The 21977-nt window shown below is 48.1% G+C and overlaps 10 protein-coding genes across 10 annotated transcripts; 6 read left to right on the top strand and 4 right to left on the bottom strand.

Annotated features, from left to right (window-relative positions):
- Positions 1-558: 558 nt before the first annotated feature.
- On the top strand, positions 559-1994 carry N7471_009371 (uncharacterized protein; the record flags this gene model as incomplete). The annotated part of the gene is made up of 3 exons (XM_057282090.1): positions 559-742; positions 793-890; positions 942-1994. The coding sequence occupies 3 exons, from the start codon at positions 559-561 to the stop codon at positions 1992-1994; spliced, it is 1335 nt and encodes a 444-aa protein (XP_057132973.1).
- Positions 1995-2836: 842 nt separating this feature from the next.
- On the top strand, positions 2837-3568 carry N7471_009370 (uncharacterized protein; the record flags this gene model as incomplete). The annotated part of the gene is made up of 1 exon (XM_057282089.1): positions 2837-3568. The coding sequence occupies one exon, from the start codon at positions 2837-2839 to the stop codon at positions 3566-3568; it is 732 nt and encodes a 243-aa protein (XP_057132972.1).
- Positions 3569-4103: 535 nt separating this feature from the next.
- Positions 4104-5232, top strand: N7471_009369 (uncharacterized protein; the record flags this gene model as incomplete). Its single annotated transcript, XM_057282088.1, has 2 exons — positions 4104-4203; positions 4256-5232. The coding sequence occupies 2 exons, from the start codon at positions 4104-4106 to the stop codon at positions 5230-5232; spliced, it is 1077 nt and encodes a 358-aa protein (XP_057132971.1).
- A 598-nt stretch (positions 5233-5830) lies between these two features.
- On the bottom strand, positions 5831-7684 carry cpdS (uncharacterized protein; the record flags this gene model as incomplete). Its single annotated transcript, XM_057282087.1, has 4 exons — positions 5831-6764; positions 6818-7238; positions 7289-7458; positions 7522-7684. The coding sequence occupies 4 exons, from the start codon at positions 7682-7684 to the stop codon at positions 5941-5943; spliced, it is 1578 nt and encodes a 525-aa protein (XP_057132970.1). The 3' UTR covers positions 5831-5940.
- A 2465-nt stretch (positions 7685-10149) lies between these two features.
- Positions 10150-10948, bottom strand: N7471_009367 (uncharacterized protein; the record flags this gene model as incomplete). The annotated part of the gene is made up of 2 exons (XM_057282086.1): positions 10150-10269; positions 10322-10948. 2 exons carry the CDS (start codon positions 10946-10948, stop codon positions 10150-10152), a joined length of 747 nt encoding a protein of 248 aa, XP_057132969.1.
- Positions 10949-13096: 2148 nt separating this feature from the next.
- On the top strand, positions 13097-14111 carry N7471_009366 (HVSL domain-containing protein; the record flags this gene model as incomplete). Its single annotated transcript, XM_057282085.1, has 2 exons — positions 13097-13365; positions 13420-14111. The coding sequence occupies exons 1-2, from the start codon at positions 13119-13121 to the stop codon at positions 14109-14111; spliced, it is 939 nt and encodes a 312-aa protein (XP_057132968.1). The 5' UTR covers positions 13097-13118.
- A 503-nt stretch (positions 14112-14614) lies between these two features.
- On the top strand, positions 14615-15178 carry N7471_009365 (DUF3807 domain-containing protein; the record flags this gene model as incomplete). The annotated part of the gene is made up of 2 exons (XM_057282084.1): positions 14615-14638; positions 14696-15178. 2 exons carry the CDS (start codon positions 14615-14617, stop codon positions 15176-15178), a joined length of 507 nt encoding a protein of 168 aa, XP_057132967.1.
- A 1415-nt stretch (positions 15179-16593) lies between these two features.
- Positions 16594-17667, top strand: N7471_009364 (uncharacterized protein; the record flags this gene model as incomplete). Its single annotated transcript, XM_057282083.1, has 1 exon — positions 16594-17667. One exon carries the CDS (start codon positions 16594-16596, stop codon positions 17665-17667), a length of 1074 nt encoding a protein of 357 aa, XP_057132966.1.
- A 49-nt stretch (positions 17668-17716) lies between these two features.
- On the bottom strand, positions 17717-18151 carry N7471_009363 (uncharacterized protein; the record flags this gene model as incomplete). Its single annotated transcript, XM_057282082.1, has 1 exon — positions 17717-18151. One exon carries the CDS (start codon positions 18149-18151, stop codon positions 17717-17719), a length of 435 nt encoding a protein of 144 aa, XP_057132965.1.
- An 870-nt stretch (positions 18152-19021) lies between these two features.
- Positions 19022-20614, bottom strand: N7471_009362 (neutral amino acid permease; the record flags this gene model as incomplete). The annotated part of the gene is made up of 5 exons (XM_057282081.1): positions 19022-19803; positions 19857-20188; positions 20243-20315; positions 20369-20382; positions 20442-20614. 5 exons carry the CDS (start codon positions 20612-20614, stop codon positions 19022-19024), a joined length of 1374 nt encoding a protein of 457 aa, XP_057132964.1.
- Positions 20615-21977: the final 1363 nt, after the last annotated feature.

The raw sequence follows: 21977 nt of genomic DNA, 5'->3' as shown, positions 1-21977 counted from the left end.
TCGCACGTCCGTCCCTAACCGTGTTTTATGCTGCCCCAGCTTACAATCCTCCGTCGTAGACCGAGGTAGCTCTCTATTCCCCACGCAAATCACGTCAGTTTCAGCCTTTTAAAAACGTTGTTTTCTTCGAAGCTTCAAAGCAGGGGCTCAATATCATACCCCAGCACAACACATTCATCAAAGTGGTCTCGCCAATTTACATATATCCACATCGGAATCATCAGATTCCCACCCTGATTGCGAAATCAGCGATATTGCGCTACCACTCGTGTTTGGGGTAGATACGCAAGTGTATAATATCCCGCTCGGCCGTTGAAGTTGCATGCCAGCCTTAATGGTCTACGTACAGAAATTCCTTCCGTCACCTGGCTGATCTTTACCAAGGGTTCTTGCCATCCCTTCGAACGCTAGACCTCCTTGACATGATCAAACAATGTGACCAAAATTTCTTATTGCTTAATATAGATGCCGTTAAAATGGGCACATTCACCGTTAGAACTTGCTTTTGGTCTCTAATGTCCCTGTCTACTCAGACCCACAGAATTCAACATCACCAATATGGATAGAAGACGCCCTTCTTGCAGCAACTCACTACCTAGCAGTGAAGCTCAGATACGATTGTGCCCTGAAAAGTTCGATGAATCGTCCACCGATGATGGACAGAAGTTACCACCCGTTGACGGAGGGTTCCAGGCATGGATGTTTCTGGCAGCTTGTGTAATGCTCGAGGCTTTGATATGGGGTAAGTCGAGACTCCAAAGAGATGGCAACCCCGAGGCTAACTATGAGCAGGATTTGCTTTTGCATTCGGAGTCTTCCAAAAATACTACCACGCCCATGAAGCCTTCCAGGACTCTAATATGGTAGCTGTTATTGGAACATGTGCTACAGTGAGACCACCAGCTTCACTTACAACGGTCTATTGCTAACACCATCGACAGGGAATATCCTATTTGAGCTGTCCACTGGTCATTGTTGCTATGATCCTCCTTCCTCAATGGGGACGCTGGTTCTCATCTGTAGGGGTGATTATAATGTGTCTTTCCCTGGCATTGGGCTCATTTTCTTCCAATGTCACTCATCTCGTCCTCTCCCAAGGAGTCGGCTTCGGAATCGGCGGCTGTATAGCATACAGTCCATCCATCCTGTATATGGACGAGTGGTTCGTCCACAGACGAGGTCTCGCGTTCGGCATAACCTGGGCTGGATCAGGTGTATCCGGCATAATATTCCCGATTGGCCTAGAGAAGCTATTGAATCGCTTCGGATTCGAAACTACTCTCAGGGTCATATCCGTGGTGGTGTTCGTTCTCGCTGCGCCTTTCATCTACTTCCACAAACCCCGGCTTCCAGTCAGGAAAACAGTCGACTATCAACGTCTGAACTTCCGCTTCCTTACAACCAGGATATTTTGCGTCTATCAACTCGGCAACATTATAGAAGCACTGGGGTTCTTCTTGCCCGGTATTTATCTACCGACTTATGCCCGCAGCATTGGCGCTACGGATTTTCTCTCCTCGTTGACCATCACGCTTTTGAATCTGGCGTCGGTTTTTGGGAGCGTCACTATGGGACATCTGGCAGATCGATATCATGCTATCACCTGCATTACCATCTCGACTGTCGGGAGTACTCTGTCTGTGTTTTTCCTCTGGGGGTTTGCATCAACATTGCCCACATTACTTGTTTTTTCTGTCGCATACGGATTATTTGCAGGGTGTTACTCGGCGACGTGGTCGGGGATAACTCACGAGGTCCGACGAGTCGATCCGTCTGCCGACGCAACTATCATCTTCGCGGTTATTGCCTTTGGGCGAGGAATTGGAAATGTCGTTAGCGGTCCATTAAGTGAGGCTATACTTGATGTAGACCCGTGGAAGGACTCTGCTGCAGCGGGCTATGGCAGTGGATATGGGGTTATCATCTTGTGTACGGGGATTAGTTGCTTGTTGAGCGGAGTATGTATAGTCGCGCATTATATGAAATGTATATAGGCGAGTCTCGTTGCACATTTATGCTGAGCATGAACGTCTGCTTTTTTGTGGGATAAAGAGGGTTGATACCTTTTTCAAATTGATGGGCTCATACTTCCCAGTCTACCAATTATTTCCGTCCCTTCGAGCATACTCTATATTTAAGTCCCCAATTATTTTTGGGAGATTTGATTTAGTAGAAAATCCTTTAGAGACTAGTATTAGTTTTTGTCGGCGATCCGTCAGCATCCGAGTGCACGGAAATATATTATCCTACTCGCTACCATCACCACTTCCACATTTTACTTCAAATATTCAGAGATTGAGTAGCAGTACGTCGCAAATCCAGAAGCCCTTTAAAACCAATAATGTTAAGATTTATTTTCTATGCAACATTTAAGTAGAATTTTCACATCCACGACGCGATGATCCAAGTCACCGGCTCTCCCGACGATCCCGAACCCACTTAATCTTGGATCTTTTCGAAGCTTAAATTTCGACAGATTTTTATATCAAATCTACGTGCCTCCAGCTTGGAGTGGACAAGTGGTCGACGTCATTCCAAGAGAACATGGCAATATTGATTCCACGACACTCTACGCTCAAAGGTTTATATTGTGGTCCATGACGCCAATGTACAGGAGACTACCGGTTATTTAGAAAGTCTACTTAGTATAACGTACTCGAAGACTACCGCATGCATCGCTAGAGTGATGATCACTCGAGATGACTTGGATGATTATGCGGTTTTATGGGTTTAAAAGGTATCCAAATACCTGTGGGCGTAGCAATTCCTCTGTATCTTTACACAATCTCACTCAATTTTCCTATACGATAACTCTTTAGAGATCACTCCAAGAGCTATGCGTTTCAACATCGTCAGCCTCCTCCTGGCCGGAGTTACTGCCACCTCCGCAGCCACCACCACCACCCCCGCAGGCTCAGCCTCAACCTGTTTGCCCTCATCTGCTGATGCAAAGGTCCTCGAATTCGCCCTGGGTGTCTCCAACTTCGTTGGCGGCTTCTACAACTCCACCGTGAACAGTACCTTCGGAAGCTCCACCAACGCCACCATCCAAGCGTACCAGAAGATCCTCTTCGGCCTCGAAAATGACAACACTCTATCAAGCGAGGCCATCGAGAAAGTTGGCGCCCAAGCCCCCGGCTTCTCCGCGCCCAAGTGCGACTACAAGTTCCCCGAGGTCAACAGCACCCAGGCCTGGGCCCAGTGGGCCTCCCGCTTCGAGGATACCGCCACTGGTGCCTTCATCGGTCTCGCCGGCTTTACCGAGTCCCCCGAGGTCTCCTTCCTCATGGCTCGTTTGGCTGCCGAGCACAGCGCCCACGCTGCCTTTATTGGTAGCCGCGTGAACTCGACCTTCTTTGCCCAGAACCATACTTCACTTGTGGCAGCTTACGGCCCCGTTCAGGTATTGTCCACTCGCAACCAGACTGGTAGCCTCGGCCAGTTCCTTGGTGGCTGTCTCACTGCCCCCACTAGCCCTTGTGGCCCGCTGAGAATCGGCCCCTTGGATGCTACTCCCTCCCCCTCTTCCGGTGCCGCGAGCAGCTCTGCTGCTTTCAAGAAGCACTAAGAGGTCAATTTCCGAATGATGACATATAAGCGTCTAACTTGAGGGATGCTTCAAAGTATACGATTGTGTAATAATTTTGGTCAATTTAAGAGGAGGAATATCGCTGTTAAATAGAGCAGGACTGGAATATATGAGATAATTAATGAATTAATTGGGAATGTGTCGATGATACTGCATTATTTTAGATCTAATTTTAATTAAATTAATAGAGAGAGCTCGGGATAGTGTTGGAGTCATGCAAGGCTCATTTGTTCTCGAAATAGACCGTCAAATATTCGATGCTAACGACCATAAAAAGGACTACGGCTACAAATTTCGGATTTCCCCATTGGTATTATAGTCAAAATCTCTGATTTGGTCACTAATGCATTCAGAACCCCGCTATATGTGATTATGACTCCGAATACGAGGTCGGGAGACTGCGTGGCTTCTATCTTCCTGATCTGTAACATCGTCTTTTGCTCCTTGGATATTGTTGCAAATTATTGCTAAGATATCACCGCTCTTTCACATTCCTCAACATCCTTGATTGCATATGCCGAGAGCTACGAAAAAGGACGTGGTGCCCCCCACGTTGGACGAGGATGCGCTGGAGCGGAAGCGCGTACTCAACGTTCTAGCCCAACGAAGATACCGCGAGTCTTCCCCTTTCCAACGAAGAAGCATCGTGCTGATACCAATTACCAGGCAAAAGAAACAAAGACAGAATTCAAGCGTTACTAGCTCGAGCCGAAGGAAACGAGTCGTCAGATGCAATCCCTCCCCCCAACCAGGCACCTTGCACGCTACCCACCGCGCATGAATCATTAGCCACTCATACAATTTCTCCGAGAGAACCATTCTCAGTATTGAGATCTGAACCCACACAGTCATTACCACATGGCTTATCCCTATTAGCATGGAGCTTCCCGTGGTCCCCAACAGGAGAATGGCCCGAGGTGAATACCCCGTCATTCGATTTCAACGAGCATGAAGATCTGGTTGCGAACCAATCACCAGACATTTTGGATTTCCCCAGCAATATTACTGCAGAACTGCAAAATTATGACACCTCCGCTTTCAGCTTCCCAGACGATCGCATCCTCGAAGTTCCATCCCTAACACTCCTGAACGCCGCCATGAAAATCGCCCAACGATTAAACATTACAGATCTAATATGGGACATGTCAGCAGTCAGCCCCTTCTTCCAAGGCGATTCATCGCAGACATTGATGACAGACCCGCCTTCTTTGAATTCTTCGTCGGCATCAGTGTCAGGGCCTTCATCAACAAGATCTCCATCCTATATGACTGTCTTCGACAAACTGCCTTCCCATCTCCAGCCAACTCCTACTCAGCGTTTGATCCCACACCATCCCGTTCTAGATCTGCTTCCTTGGCCAAGTACGCGGGACAAACTCATTCAAGTGTTCAACCTCCCTGTCAATCTACGCCCGCAAACCGCGCGGGATCCTATGGGCGTTGTGCGGCTGGTGTATGATATGGAGGATTCGAGCGGCGAGGGACTGAAGGTGAATGGACAGGATCCATTCGAACCGCAGGAATGGGAGATAGGACAGTTGTTGTTCGAGAGGTGGTGGTGGGCCTTTGAGAGTATTGTTGTGGCAAATAGTAATTGTGCTAGGAGAGATAGGGGAAAGGAGACGTTGAGACTTGAGTGCTGAATTCTATATAGCCCAAGGTCGGTAAATTAGGTTGGAAATATACTAAGGACCCTGCTCTATATTGTAGATCATATTAAAGATTTGATACCATGGGATAGATAGATCATTTTATCTCCATCTCAACTGCCGATAATTGGCCAAGGCCATAGTAGTATTTCCAATATAAAAACCGGTAAAACAGGGAAGGTGCAAAGGAAAAGCAAGGAAGGTGCAACTCATTGTTTTGTCAATTCTGCGTGAGGGGAATCTTGTCTCTTGTAACCCCATTGTTCACCGCTGAACACACTCATCCCTGAGCGACAGACGGAGTGATACAAAATACAACCCAGAATGCTCTACCTGTTTATCTTAGAGGGTTGGGAGGGGTGGGTGATTTCCGTTTGTGTTCCAGAGAGCGTTACTGCTTGTAGTTTGCGCTGCCACACTTCCTGGTTGACGAATGTGACTTTCTGGTTGTTTTTAGTCAAGTATAGTAGCCTTTCTGATGTTGCGATTATACAGTTGAGTTGTCTTTATATCCCCAGCTCACGAAAATACGGCTTATTGCCCGAAAGATCAGTAATCTTAGTATGTACATATGTACGATTTTATATTGAATAGAAACCAGGTACCTTTTGTACTGCACATCCATACAAAAGGTACCTGGTTTCTACATGAAGAACTAGTGGTTCATATACAGTTACAGGAAAGAAAGCCCCGGGATGATATTTACGCAGTCGTGAAAGACCCCGTCTGCTGAAGGTTCTTGATCCTTCCAAGCAAGAACTCCAAGTGCCTATAACCCGCACCGGGAGTATACTGCGGAATCTCATGACCAGCAGTATAGACCGAGCTGAAAGTAAGACCACGCTCAGTATGCGCAGTTCCAAGGATACCGCCGCCAGAATCAGCATTCCAAGGAGTAGAGGTCTTCCCATTAGCAAGAGCATCGAGAGCAGTCGTATACGGCACAAACAGGGGTTCGGTAGGTGGCTTCTGGAAACCCTGCGCTCCATTCCAAGTCATATTCTGGATCGTAGCGAGGGTTCCATTGGCGAAGAGGAGGTAATCGTACCAACCATGGCCGATCAGGACGTTGTTTGTGCGCTCGATGACGCTGGGGAGCGGGCCGAGCGCGCTGGGCACGGAACCATCGCCGTGGGTGAAGATGTCGCCGCCGCAGACTTCGTAGTGCGTTGGCGGGACGTTGAGGGCTTTTTGGACGGCGGAGCTGTTGAAGTAGTCGTTGGGTCCGCCGGCTAGTGAGGGGAAGCCCATTTCGTCCCAGAGGAAGGGGCAGAAGTCTGTTAGGTGATACATGTTGAAACAGGGGTTGACGTAGGTTGCTGCCTTGACGATTTCGTCCCAGACGTCGCATCCGGGCTGGTTGGGGTCTGGTGCTCTCGGGAAATTCTTTGGTGGGGGGTAAGTTAAGGCTTCGTTAAGGAATTTGGTGTAGCCGCATTTGGCGTCACGCTGGTTGATTTCTGTCATGAAGGTGTCGTTCAGGGCGAAAACGGAGGAGTAGTGGTTCAGCGCTGCCACGGCCGGGGCTATCGAATTCCGTTAGTATGAGGGATTTTCATCGGGTAGAGCGACAACTGACCATAGATCATAACATCATCCTCGTTAATGGACGGGTCGTTAATCTGGATGCCCTTGACGTTGAAATGCGTGGTGTCGTTGCGGTTTAACATCCCGTCTGCCAGATACGGAATGTATTGGCCAGCATAACTCTCTCCGGTGAGATAAATCTTGTAGCCCTGCATACTGAAGGTCTCAATGAAGCGCACCCAGAAATCATTGAATTGATTTGAGATATCGATCTCATTTTCAACAGTGGATGGTCCCGGAGAAAAGCCAGTGCTGGCAGGCTGGTCGATGTAGACCAGGTTTGTCAAGTGGGTCCATGAGTAGGGGTTGCGCACAGGCTCGTACACTCCAGATTGCCACAAGAAGGGGCCGTTCTCTTGCAGCAGACCGTCAAGCGAACTGCATCCGGGGCCTCCATTCAGCCAGATGGTAATCTTTAGAGGAAATTAGATGGAACTCTGCGCACAAATTGAAATCGACGTACCTCTTTTTCCGCAGCTGGGTTGGTAGATGGGAAGAACCAGAAGAACAAGCTCGATTCTCCCTGGTGCTTACCCGACGATTTTCCATGAGGCTTATTCGACAGAAGACCGGCATAGCTCTCGCCGATGTCAAAAGGAACTTGTGGGAAGTGGGTTCCGTTCACTTGGAATTCTAGCAGAAGTTATTTGTAAGTAAAAAGTCTTATATTCCCCCAAGACAAAGTTCCACACTTACTTTGGGTCTTCTTGTTCAGATACTGATGCTCAGTCGGAGCAGCGGATACCTCTCTTTTACGCAGACCACTTGCAGGCTGTTTGAAAGATGCAGCCTTGCGATGGGGATTTTGTACCGCCGCAACCGCGGCCACCAAGAAAGTAAACGGTGCCAAAACCAACATTGTGTGATAATCCTCCGCGAGCTTGGAGAACCCGAGTTGGGGCCGAGGAGCACGGAGGTCCGCTTTTATAATCCCATTGTCTTTCTCTCAGCGAGGCGCGATAATCGGAGCGATTCGCGTTTTGCAGGCGTGGATATTAACACACTACTAAGCTTTGCCAATAGAGATCGTTGCTAGTTGGGGCGAGACCCGCTATGTGGTAGACATTGGCTGCTAGCAAGCGGGATCTGCAGTGGTTGCAACGTCGTCAGGAACAGCCGGCATGGCGATTTGATTACCCGTCCTTTTACTCCGACGGAGTCCGGTACCGAGCACATGATGCAGTCGTAGCGTCGGTCATCTGTCCATTTGAAGAGATATCGATGCATATGAATTCCATATTTATTGAACAGGTACGGTCGCGGTGGGGCAAGACCTTGATGTCGAGGTGTTGATCTTAGTGAATGCACTTTGTAGGGTCAGAATGTGCGGTATTTATCCTGCTGCCTGTACCATGTACCTGCAGGATCCCAAATCGGATCAAATCAATTTGATACCACCCGAGAAATGTGGATCATGACACATCCTGAAGAGGTCTACCTAGGTAGATACCATCGACGTGTGTTCCCATCTGTGTTCCCATCGCATGGATAACCCTGTTGGATATCTGGTGATCTTCAAGGATCTCGGTCAGGGGAGAATTGAACATGAATATGTGGAATTAAATCGACATGCCGATGCTGGGGAGAAAATATCGCGCAAGGGTAGCTAGATGTATAGAGACTTTTCGAAGGTTCCAAGGCTGAAAGGATTTGGTGATTAATAGGCCTCAGGCAGCGATGCATCCAACACATCAAATGTGTGGCTTCTCCAAGTTGTGCATGTACAACACACGCTGCTCTTTTTTTCAATATAGCCCATGATATATACCCCTTTTCTAGATCAGCTGCATTTCGCCATCCTATATCGAACCGTGTGATAGCATACGCATACGCCGCATATACTTATCTGGCTCCCTGTGTATCTGGTGCGATAACGCTGATACAAAGACCCTTGGATGTCCCCAAAGTGAACAAGATCAGCGCTCAATCACAAAAGACAGAGATATAATCTAACATTGAGCTGAAAATAAAATGCACAAGGTGATTTTACTAAAGATAATTATCTTGCCCCTTGTTGAGAAATCATGTGACCTCTGCTATTTGTTCCAGTTCCACGACAGATAGTTTTTCTCTGCTTAATACACTCGATATATTTCCAGATCGTGCTATTTAGTCCTCTTCTAGATCTATCTCCTCTCACCCCTCTGAGAAAGACTAACTTTCATTGCCTAACAAGATCTAACCCCGCATCTATATCACGCTGCATAAACATCGCTCGTAATATATGCATAGTCAACGCATCTTCATGCCCAAAGTGTTCTCGGCGCCCGATCTATCCTATAGCCAATGCGGTATATTTTTTCCGCGGCTTTTGGGCAGCCTTTAAAATACAAACATGTATTTTGATTTCGAAAGTGAATTGAATCTCGTGTGAACAGCGCTCACCTACTACATGTTTCAGCATCGCGTTGCCAAGGATTTACATGTCGAAAAGGCAGTTTTAATATTTTGTAGATGCATGTTCTATTGCATATTATTGCGGGGTAACGGCAGTGGGATCAGAGTTGCTTTTTCGTAGTACATGTACGGAGTAGAGAGAGGTGATTACCTGTTTGAAAAACAATTCGGGGTCGGGAATATTATTACGTATTAAGCTCATGCTGATGCTATGATGAGGTAGCGAACCCATTCCGCAGCTATTTTTGAGATCGGAAACCTAAGCTGTCATTATTGTCGGTGTCTGGGGATGGAATGGGGAATTCGTGATCTGCATCTAGCGGCATCTGCGAGGGGCGGATACGGCGTGTGCGCGATCAGCACTGCGCAACAGCTGACATTCCTCGATCGACAGTGGGGTTAGGTATCTTGGTGATTTTTACGGAGTAGATAAATCTATGTTGCACGCTCGCTGTGAGATCGGGGTCACAAAATCGTAGTTCATAGAGCTAGAGCACATACAACAACTACTATCTAGTGCGGCAGGTGGAATCATTCTATTGAAATATTGAAATACCAAGGTAGAGGAGGAGCTTGGTTGGCTACTGGTCACGTTGACCAACACGAACACGAGGGAAGAATTTGAAATTTGAAATGGGCCTTCGGCCTTTCATTTGTTGAAGTACGTACATAATTTATCGATATACAGGACAATTATCCATATACCCATTAAACAAACAAACCAAAAGTCGAAAGCCTCTCGAAACATATAACCATAAACTCCCGAATACAAAAAGGATAACACATGACCGTTTCCATATCCCAAAATTGAAACCCAACCAAAGCCCAAACCCCGAATCCCAAACAGTCCATCCAGGTATCATTCCATAGTAATCATCAAGTAGCCTTTCGTCAGGGTCGTGAAGTTGTCGAAGTTGGGATACCCGTTTAATGAGTGTTGCGTCGTTTCTTGAGTCGAAGACTGATTTTCTTTCGTAGTTCAGAGAACGGGTTCACCAGGGGACGGTTGTAGAATGGATCGTTTTTGAAGTCCTCGTCGGTGAATTTCTGGAACAGAGTTAGTAATCGTGACACAAATAGGATGGAAAGAAAGATATACCGTGCCAGGAAGGCGCATAAAGTTACCAGAAAAGTCGTTCATCATATTCGAACCCTCTTCGTAAGAGTACTCCTGGCCGTTGCGATCCGTGGTTCCAGGAGGATAAAAGGCAACGCCATCCAGTGGGCGGTGACTGTTTAGGGCGTCGGCGATCTTGTGGTGGGGAGTAGCCCGTAGGGCCTCGGCATTTGACTCCTTGACAGCTTCCAGCGGGCTGGACTGACTAAAGCGGTTTCGTTCAGGGCGGACCGCGTCGTACGGGCCCTCGTGGTGATAGGTGAAATCGGTGACATCATCCAGCCTGTCGATGATATCGGGTTGCACAAGCTGTGAGTGTCGGGGGTACTTGTTGGTGCGGCGGCGATGGGAAGTAGAGTACTCGCGTTTGCGTCTCGGCTCTACCGGATAATGTTCGGGTGTGCCGGAATACCAAATGGAAGGCGCGGAGTTCACAGACTCAGAACGCGACCGTAGAGAGTAGGCTGAGGGTGCTGGTGAAATATAGCACGCATATGGGTTGTTGCCGCCCATGCGTGTCCCCACGTTTTGGTGTCGATCTTGACTGAGTTGGTTGAAGGGATGGTGGGGATGGTGGCCAGAGGCCATGGGGATGCAGTCGACTGCCATTTCGATGTCGTTTGAAGTGTTCTTGTACAATGATAAGATATCCAGGGTGAAAGGCGCAAGGCGCGAAGATTACCCGGGTATTATAAGTATGAGTACTTTATTTAGAACAAGTGAGGCTGAGCAGTGATGCAGGGTAGCTCGTACAGCAGCTGAGGATGTTGCCTGTAAGAGAAGAAGAAACAAATAGATGAAGATGGGTAGATGTAGATGGGAGAATTACGAGTGACTCAAGGAGAGCCCAGGAGCTTATATCAGAGGGAAGCCGCGGACGTGACGTGATGACTTGCGATGTAGCCCACGCTTAATGATCCTCGTGGCTATACATGGATTAGTAGCTTCTAAGGTGGGTTTAGTACTGCATTAGCATTTTCAGTAACTGCATGTACCAATTATCGTTTAGAATAAACGATCATGTGGGTCAATATGTTGGGCTTAGTACTTGAGGCTGCCGACTCCCGGAACGTCGACGAAGAATGGAGTTGGTGATATCATGGGATATGGTAGGTACACAGGTACCACTCAATAACTTCCTCTACTTTCCCGATTACAGACAAAAGAATTGGACTGGACTAGAATTCTATAGTTATTTTGCTTGAAAATAAGTCCCATGATTCACCATTCATGAAGACTAAATCTATGCAAGGCCCATGTTGCATCCAACATCCGAGACTTCCACGCAGTCCGCGCACTGATCGACTCCTATGACGATATCCCTACCTGAAGTGCCTCCACATATACAGTTTTTTTTTCTGGTTCTTTGCTATTTTCAATCGTCATCCTCCCAGCAACCCATACCTAGGTACACCTGAAAGAAAAGTTTACTTAATAAGCTAAAAAAACGCCGGATATCTATTCCCGGAGTTTCCGGGCGATGACTCGTTCATGGATTAAGCTTATCGCTAGGGGGAATAGCGGTCTCATTGCCCTTGGCAAGCTATGCTACCCCTGGCCTGGTCTAGATCTCGACTCTACCTAAATTCCCTTGGAAATTCTCAAATTCTTTATGTATTATCTTTTCACCGCTTTTTGCTCCTTGTTCCTATTTACGTATATTTTCTCTCATCCTACACACATATAATCTGCAACAGATGTCTCAGCATAGCTACACATGTATACAATATAGCTAATTGAAACTTTTGGTGTGCTTCACATTCGTTTTTCTGTGGAGCAATAAATCAATACCATTTCTCATCTCACAACAAAATCGGCGTGGTTGATGCTGATAGTAGGGTAACTCTCCCGATCAACCACGGATAATTATTTTTGTCCCTATGGAGCTATAGAGCGGTGCACAAAATAATTCATCGCAGTTATACGGAACTAGAACAGTTTGCGATATGTAATTGATGAATTCAAAATTGCATGTGAAGGGGCTATACAACGCCACAGAGAAGAGGAGGAATACGGTCCGCCGTAGGATTGCCACCACTCCAAGTTGGATCTGCAGCGAAGGTGGAATACAATAACAATATCTGGGATATTGATCGGTTCAACCTCATGTTTATATGAACGATCAACATTCTCACACAGCGGGGCCGTCTTATACAGCTCATCCGCCAGACCAGGCGAGATTCTCACACAACAAAACTCTGTCGTGAGTATAGTATTAGGCCAATGTTCAATATTTCCCACTAAATTAGAGATCCATGGGTTGAAGTCACGCTCACTTTGTGGGTCAGGAGCAGGTACTGTGGTAAGAGCGGTGCTCAACACTGTGAGAGGGGTTTTGATTTTCATCTTTGCTTGCAAAATAATCACAATTCTGTGTGAGTCAGTCTATATATAAGACTTGTGGAGGGTGAGTCTTACCGTATGTGTAACCTAGTTGACTAGCAGTAGATTGGCTTTAAAGGTATTTCAAATTTAGGATGAAGCGTTTATCGTATATCGGATTCTTGGCTTCTCTAAAGATTGTGCATTCTCCTCTTGACTTGCCGTGTCAATAGCCTAGGGCCTGTGACGCAATGTAAGAGTAGACAAGAAAGAACGTATGACTGTACAAGGGAACTGGAGACATTGTCGACATGGGAGAAGTACCAATATCAAAACCTACCTAGATAAATTTATAGATGAAATTGAAAACGATGATTGGTTCCTGACTTTACCTTGCTCCACATCTGAGAAACCAAACCTCCATCAACACAACAACTCCCCTGTCACATCGGATGAGATGCCCCTAGTACAATATTCTGATTCGGAATCCGACTCAGAATCTAGATCTTCCCTCCACCCAGCCAAGAAACCTCGCCACAGCATCATTCCAGGGCCATCGCTGCCGCCCTTACCTGCATCATTCCACAACCTCTATGCCTCGAGCACACGTGTGAGCGTGCAAGATAACCCGAGCCTCCATGGTGGCCGAACACGCGTAATTCCTCACGTGGAAGGAAACTGGCCAACACATCTTTACCTTGAATGTGAGTGCCGGGCCCTGGTGTCATTTTACTCGTACAGGGAGCTAACTTTGACAGGGTACCCGGGGAAAGACGAGCTCTCACTCCTTGCAGATGTCATATCTCAGTCTGGGAATGTGCCAGATGAAAAAGCGCCCGTAGTGCACAGTCTTCTACATAGCGATCTCGGTGCCCAGCTACCACTCCATATCAGCCTGTCTCGGTCAGTGATTCTTCGCACCGAGCAGCGTGCCTTGTTCACTGAGGCGCTGCAAAAAGCTATCCACGACTCACATGTTCTATCGTATGTGGCAAATTTACGAATCTCTTCACCATCGTCTAATGCTCGAACTAGATTTTCTGTCCAACCAAATACGTTATATTGGTCATCTAACTATGAAAAGACACGGTGGTTTCTCGTCTTGGGCGTGCAGAGACCGAGCCATGATGGTCTGAACCGCCTCTTGAAGCTGTCAAATGACACTCTTGCTCGATTTGGCCAGCCACCACTTTATGCAGCCTCTTCGACTCAAGGACAGCAGACCAGTGTATCCCTCCGTGATAGGAGCAGCAGTCTGAGCGGCGAGGATTTCTCGGGGTGCTTCCATATCTCACTCGCTTGGAGTCTGTCAGAGCCCAGCCTAAAGGAGCGTGAACGGATTGCTGGGGTAGATCTGCGAGCTTTGCGGGAAATCCAGGTTGGATTCCATAGTGTCAAAGCAAAGATTGGAAATATTGTCGGTAGTATACCATTAGGAAAAAGCTCATGAGATTGCATCTTTACTATTTTCTGGGTGCTTCTTTTCAGAGGTTATTCATAATTATAGGTTGATAATCGTACAAATTTTGGTGTTGATACACCTCGCCGTCGTTATATTCACATTCAACCATATAAACTTCTATTTACCTCCTAACTCCTAGCTTCTTACGCCCCCCCCTATAGGCTTTTTCGCCCCCCCCAAAAAAACAAACGAGCGCCCACCTGCCGCCGTGTGGAGTGCGGCGTTAAATGCTTATAGCACAATGTTCACTATATATCGTAGTTAACTGGCTAATATATCCGTACTCTTCTCATCCACCTCACTTGCGGTGCTTCGGGACTACTTGTCCTCTCATAAGTCGTTGAAAGCGAAGCAAAGTCGTAGTGCTGCCCCCGCCCAGGCAATAGACCTTTGCCTCCTTCAACTTGGTATCGGTAATTACGGTAATATTACCCGCATGATCGCGTCTTCCCGCGACCACTCCCATCTTTCTCCATCAACACCGGGCCACCATGCAGGTCCCAAAGGTAACTCTGGTGAGTCTCTCCATTATCAGTAATCATGATATTTTCTAACCTGTCTATCTAATCCAGAATGACCTCCAAGCCTTCCAATCTCAGCATTTCCCTGGCCAACAGCTGGCTGTGTTTCCCCAAGAAAATGACCAGCCCACAGACGAGGATCTCGGATATTACCCAGACGGAGTGAAGCGCACACTCACAGATGAGCAGATTCGGATCTTCAGACATAGCGAAATCCATGCCCTGCTACGAGAGAGGCAGCTCCAGGCTGATGAGGAGCAATACCAAGCTCGGATGCAAACATCTCTAGACGATGGATCCGGGGGTAAACCAGACGCTGCGCCGGAGAAGCGACCGCTAGACTCTGAGTCTCAGATGCAAGGCGGGGATCAGAAGCGGTTGCAGTCACGGAAGGTGTCTAAGAAACACACTCCGGAGGAGAAGTCTTCAAAGCTCCTGGACTACGGGGACGACTCTGATCAAACAAAAATGGCAAGGCCACCTGTGTCCCAAATGCCCTACCAAGGGCGCAGGATTATTTCCTACGATGACTGATCTAATCTACCTGAACTATGTGGCGATGTTCGAGTCAGTTTCCCCACCTCCAGGTTGAGTATCTGGTCAGAAGCCCCTATATTTCATCCAATGGACAACAGCATGGCCTACACTCATCGCCAAATTGACAAAGCGGTAAGTCATCCACATTCTATCCCACTGTACCCTTGCCCGTTTATGATGAATACATCGTATCATCCTTAGCCGGAAAGCCATACCATCTGCGGATGTGTGAGGCATTGACGACCTTAATCTTCTCTCTGAGGGCTTCTTCATACATTTCAATCACATTCACACATGTTAAGTAGCGATTCTAACAGCTTATCAGATTTCGTTACTTTACGTCCGCTTCTTTTGACGAAAGCATGTCACTTTTCGCATCCGTGCAAAGAACCGCCAGCCCACCACTCCCACAAAAGCTCTCAATAATCCCCTCCTATCCCTGGATGTCCCGAGCGACATAACGATGAGCTGGATTCTGCTGGCCCTGGAGCTATTAGATCGTTTGACGAAAGCACTTGTTTGGTCTCCACGATTCTATCCAAAAGAAGAGCGACTGGCCATCCTCGTCAGTTGATGAATTCACCGGTACAGCTAACCCACATCCAAAGTTCGCCGGTCGCGAAGGTCGACAAAGTTGACAAAGTGGAATACCTGACATCCGAGATCCGATCATCGGGCCTCGCGGGCTCTCTTTCATAATCGTTGAAGCTCGATATCAAAACCGTTGGTGTCGTCCCAATGAGCAGACTTGAGCGTATGTGCTCACGGTGCCTTGAATTGGCAGACTGTTAGCAATGAGCACAACCCCCGGTCTTCGGCTTATCCGATTTTCAAGACCAGGTTCATTAAATACAATTTTGATTGAGATACCATCTTTTAAGCAAATTTCCCAATGTAGTATTGTTGGCCGAGCACGCTCGCGGCCATGGCTCCACCCCAGGGATCAAACTACAAAGTAGGTTCGCCAAAGCCACCATCTCGTCACTAATCGCGTTTCTCGCCTCCAGCCAGACGAACCTCGCACCTGACAAGATCCCATGCTGAACCTTCCGACCCTTGACAATTGGACTGGTGTAGAGATACCCCCGATCAGAGACCAGGCACGCCCACTGAACCCCCAGCAGAGAAGACGAACAGAGCATATCCCACATCTGTAATCCTCTCTTTATCCAACTTGCCCCCAATCTGAGCCGGCATCCCGAAGTATCACAAACAACCCGAAAACCAAAGTCCATCCCAGGCTCCTACAACACATACACCCTCCCATAATTTACCCCTTCAACAACCGCAGTGTGGCTCAGCTCCCACCCCACAACGACAGAAATTACAAAGCGTTCGGAGCGCACAAGATGAGCAACGACGCATTCCACTACTTTTCCAAGCTGCCTCTAGAGCTACGCTGTATGATCTGGATGCACTGTCTACCGCATCGAATAGCAGAAGAAGATACCCCTGACAGCTTTTTCGACGGCTACCAATCCAAACACGTCTGCTGGAACCGACGCATGACACTCCAAAACGCGCAGCTGCCGGCCATTGCATACATCAACAGCGAGTCTCGGCAAGTTGCATTGGGGCAAGGACGCCTATTGGAGCCGGCTGATGTGAGAACCATGGAGTCGCTATGGGTGCAGCCGCATCGAGATTTGCTGCATCTTAACTGGACGCGATTGACCTATGCTTCCTGGGGAGTTGATTCCGACGCTCCAGGCTGGGTCGACGAGTTTCTATTGCAAGCGAAGGAACTTGGGATGCGGCCTTCTGTCGCGGCAGATCTTATTCACGTTTTTAGCTTGAAGGCAGTGTTGGATTGCGCTGGCGATGCCGATGCGCTTGGCACCCATAACCCTTTTCATTTCGGCATATCGGACATCGCGAAAATTCTTTATCACTGCAGAGGAGAAGGAGCTGATGACGTGCGCCAAATGGTCGATATCCCACCTTGGGCGAAAGGTCAACGCAGCAGGCTAGACATAGCCATGGCGGGGGTTTCTCTGCACATCACCAGGGAAGTTGCTCTGAGGTCTGGTCTATTCGGGCCGCTGGGCGATGCGCCTGTTCAGATGGTCGATGTTGACGATGAGGCTCGGTTGAGGGAATTCCAAGCACTATACCGGGAACACGCATTGGAAAAGGAACCGGTCGTGCAAACGCTTTTCGAAACATTTACCAGTTCTCTATTCAAAACGGCCGTGGAAATATGGAAAAGAAAAGCTGAATGGACTATCCTCGCATACATGTGGCAGTCGGCTCGAGACAGAAATCTCAACATTCTTGGGACCAACCCGGGCTCCGCTTGGCTGCCTCAACTGTCGGAGCAAGAGTACATCTATATGGACCAGTATTTGCCCAATAAGCAGCACCCGTGGGTGAAACATGCTAGGCAGACTGCACCCAAGCTGCGACTGCGGATCATGGTGCGATATTGTACCAATCAGTGTTACATAAAGGAGCGACTTCCCAAAGGCTTTGCGTTTGATAAATAATAGTAAATACCAATGCAGATTCTTTTTTGAAAAATAACACAACAGTGCGTCACGCGCTGCAAGCCTCAGCAATATGTTTATGTACATCGTCTGCCTTGTAAATAGCCTGGATATGGCTTGGTGATTGTCTCGCGGCATTGGACACGGCGACATATTTCCTCACCCACTGCTCTATCCCCTCGTTAAACCCCGCTGCGTCCTTGTTATCGCTGATGGTCTGGTCCGCGTCAATTTTCCTGTAACCCGGCACTGGCGGCCTCTCTATGGGATCCGTGTACGCGGCAGTGTACCCCTTCGTCGCCAACTCCTTCTTGAAATCGGTAGCGATCTTCTCTGCTTGATCGTAGCGCCGGGCGTCGGCATGGGTCTTGAGCGCGGCTAACATTCTATCGACGCGGTATTTATCCAGAGGCTTCCCCTCCTCCTTGGCTTTAGCGTTGAGCTTGTCTATGGCGCTCGTGCCAATAGTCTCCGCCTCGGTCATGACATGTGCGAAAGTGTCTGGTGGTCCCCAACCCTTGAAGATTTTTGGGTTGTTTACATCGCCCTTGAAGCCAGACTTGTCAATCTCGGTGCTGAAGACGTGGAGGTCCTCACCCTCGCCGATGAGTGCCCAGTTGACCTTATCCCAATCGGGCCCTCTAAATGTTTTTAATGAGGTCTAGGTTGAATAGTAGTATAGGCGTAGAATAGTAAAGCTAATAATGTAGCCCTACTATATATTTGCCTTCTAGGTAGAGGCGTAACAACTAGGATCGACCGCTAAATTGATAACACTAGCCTTTCGTTAAGGGGACAACGGTCAAGAGTGCCGGGTAAACGACTGCATTTGGATAGGGCTAGCGTGGTACATTTTATTGAGGTGACCTGCTGACTTAGCTGCTCTCCCACTTTGCTCAGGCTGCTCAGGTGACGCCCAGAGCAAGTCCTTAAGCTTATGTAATAATCAGGTCAGGTCACGCTCAGTGAGTGGGATTAGGCTGCTCAGGTGACGCTCAGTGAGAGAGTTATCTAGCTTATGTAATAATCATGTGATGCTCATTGAGCGGGTCTAATGATTACGTAATACTCAGGGGCGTGCTCAGTTTTACTCAGTGAGCAAACGGCGGCAAGGGGTGAGGACTAAAACGGAAAGGGAAATCCAACTTGCCCGGCCTAAAATCCGGTGTATATGCAAGAGGCAAGTATGCAACGCAAAGCCAACTCAAGCAGCAACTCGAGATCGAAAGAGGTATCCAAAATATCAAAACAAATGCCCCAAATGCGAAACCAGAACGCCAGAAACCCTTTCCCAGATACAGTTTTATACAAGCCAGGCTAACCCAGCAACAGAAATGCAAAAACGCAGATGCAGCTAAGCATTATTCGCACAAGAAAAGCTCGCACTGCTGGGGTTATCATGAAGAGCTTTTCCCGAGACCCAAAGACCAAGACCGCACAGCGCAGCACCAACAGAGATAACAAGGAAGTTCAGCAAAGTGAGCGCAATCTTCCTCGGCGACGAGAACCACAGACCCTTATTCATAAACAACCAAAAGATCCCACTCAAGCCGTAGGTGAACCAACTAGCAAAGAGCGCGGTAATCAAGCTGAGCAGGTTACTGAACACCGGAATCGCAGCGGAAATAATCCACGCCATGATCCACAGCGCGAGCGCAATACCGATCCACGATCCCGTGGCGATCCAGTCGCGCTTGTGCAGGCGGTCTGTACCCTGGAAAATACGCAAGTAGACGTACTTGAACGCGACATGGCCGTTGATCACACCGGCGATGATGATAGTCGGCAGGGAGATGCCGTATGCGACTTTCGCGACCATCGGCGAGGCGGAGCCCAGCGCTGGAGATGTCACGCCGCTGCCGGCGTACCGGTAGATCACTAGCGCGGCGGTGATGTATAGGCCCATATCGATGCCCTGCAGGAGAAGGAGGGATTTTGTGAAGTCCTTTGGGTTCTTGAGTTCGGCCATTAGGCCGAAGAAGGCGGCGTGGCCGCAGAAGGCGAAGACGATGTTGCAGACCGCCGAGAAGCCGTGGAACAGGTCTGTGTTGACGACTGCGACAACGTCTAGTCCGGGTTTTGTGATGCCGACGCCGATCATGACGATTATGACTGATGTCATGATGCTTCCGAATGCTGGGGTTGGTTAGTGGGTGGTTGCTCGGGATTGGGTGTGGATGGAAACGTACAAACTATAGATAGCCATGACATCTTTTCTAGAGTCCGAGGTAATGAGCAGATGAAGGAGATGATCATGCCGACGATGCCGAAGACGATGGAACAGGTGCCGTGGTTTGTGATGGTGTTCATGGCAACGGTGAAGGTCAACAGGTGGCTGGCCATGATGAAGATGAAGAAGACGATCTGTGCAGCGCCGAGGAATTCCCGTCCCCATTTCCCTGCGATCACTTCACCGGCATCTGCCATCGTGGAGATGTGTGGATACCTCCATTTCATCTGTCCGATCACGTAGCCGGTGTATGTGGCCAGTGAGCCTAGGAAGATCAAGACGAGGATAGCGCTGAGGATATGATTAGCTCCAATTCCGGCACTATGGGTCAGAAGGTAAGCTTACGGGACCAGTCCAAGACCTGCCACGGCGGCGGGCAGTGATAGCACACCCAGTGATACTGTTTCGGCGACCATCACTAATAGAATGTTAGATCGGAGGTTGGTTTTGATATAGCATGTTATCACATACGAAGACCACATTGCCTAAACAAGATATATGTTAGTCACAGAGCTATTGCATTTTTCGAGCTATGTAAACATACCACCACTTAAGTACTTTGTACTTGACTTCAGCGAACTCCTCGTCACCAAATGCATCCTGTCTGACTTTCGGAACGTCAACAAACTTCTCCGGATCAGACTGCAGGTCGGCGGGATTGATATAGGTGCTCTTCTCGTTGGAATTAAAATCCAAACCAGCAGGTGAGGAGCTCATCGCGAAGATATCAACACCAGCGGCGTATACCCGGGAAGTAGATATCACGTCGGGAATCGAACGAAAAAGCGGAGAACAAAAGCGAATCGCTTGATACAACAAATTGAAAGAGAGACAGAGATCTTAAAGGAAAATAGTATTAAAAACTCGAATTCACAAAAAAAAAGCACCCACCAACTCAGTAAATTGAAGAATAAAGAGTCCGCCACCCGAAACAGATGTGGATCGCCGACCAGCGGACCGAATCGACGAATCACCTCGTCGGGACGTAATAGAAAGGCCGAAAGGGACTTGGTCCGCTGTATCCAAATGGGCAATTCTGCTGGTCAAAACTGGGGAAAAGGAAAACTTCGCTCCGATGCCGGCCCCTTATATAGAGGCTGGAACCTGACTGTTCTAGAGGAGTTCAAGTCCGGGATGATGAAAATTTTCATAAGAGATTTAAAAGATCGGAGGCGAATATTTCGGCCCGCGTGCAGATTTACGGGAACTTTAACTCATGAGCTTATTTCTTTCAGTCTAGCCTATTAAATGGCCTTGCAGGATGTCGTGCTTGCATTTTTGCCCTAAGTTGTACGAGGCGTTCGGATGTAGATCAATCAGTTCGGAGTTGGGTCGCTAGGTCCGGTTTCTGTTAATGAATTATATGATCTCATATGGATAGCTTTAACTCTGCTTTGATTTCTCATTGGATATAGCTATAGGCCTTTCAAGTGAGCTTGTCATATGACCTCTTTCCCCTTTTCGTCAACTACATAGTATAACCCCATTCTCTCAACGATACGATATCCCCTCCATCGAAGCAGGTATCTTTGGTCATCCCATGGAGGTGGGATTTTGTTTGTAACAAGTTCCCTTAAATCCGGTCTCGCGCAGACCCCAGGATAAGTTGACCGTTCTACCCCGAGAGGCATATTCATGGAGCGGCGTGTTGCCGATTCTACTCTTTGAGCTTGCGGGACGCCATCTGAAAAGACCGTTTCCTCCACAGATTGTGAGCGACACTCGCGCGTGCCTTGTCTATATCCTCAATTGCCATCGGAAGGGACACACTTATGCTAGGCGAATAGTAGCACCACGTTCACGAGGGCGTAGGTATCAGTTCTCCTATAGTCTAACACGGCGAAGCTCGACTTTGGTAACGCCCACCGCTTCTATAATAGTTCTGTAAGTGCCTCGCTAATACGTATAGGGGTGCGGCTTACGCGATATTCGGGCGTTATAAAGCAGGTCGGATGCAAGGGTCCTACTAGCACGAGACGGCACTTTTGCATGAGATTGCGATGAGTTCCAGGATGTAGCACGGTGTAATAAACAACCTGCCAAATGGAAGACAAAGGAGAGTCCTGAGGGTGGAACAATG

Source organism: Penicillium samsonianum (genome assembly GCF_028829775.1).
Source record: "Penicillium samsonianum strain IBT 33392 chromosome Unknown utg000005l_segment0_segment0, whole genome shotgun sequence".
In the NCBI taxonomy this organism is placed as follows: Eukaryota; Fungi; Ascomycota; class Eurotiomycetes; order Eurotiales; family Aspergillaceae; genus Penicillium; species Penicillium samsonianum.
The sequence above is the reverse complement of the archived record's forward strand: the minus strand, read 5'-3'. Positions and strand labels throughout refer to the sequence as shown.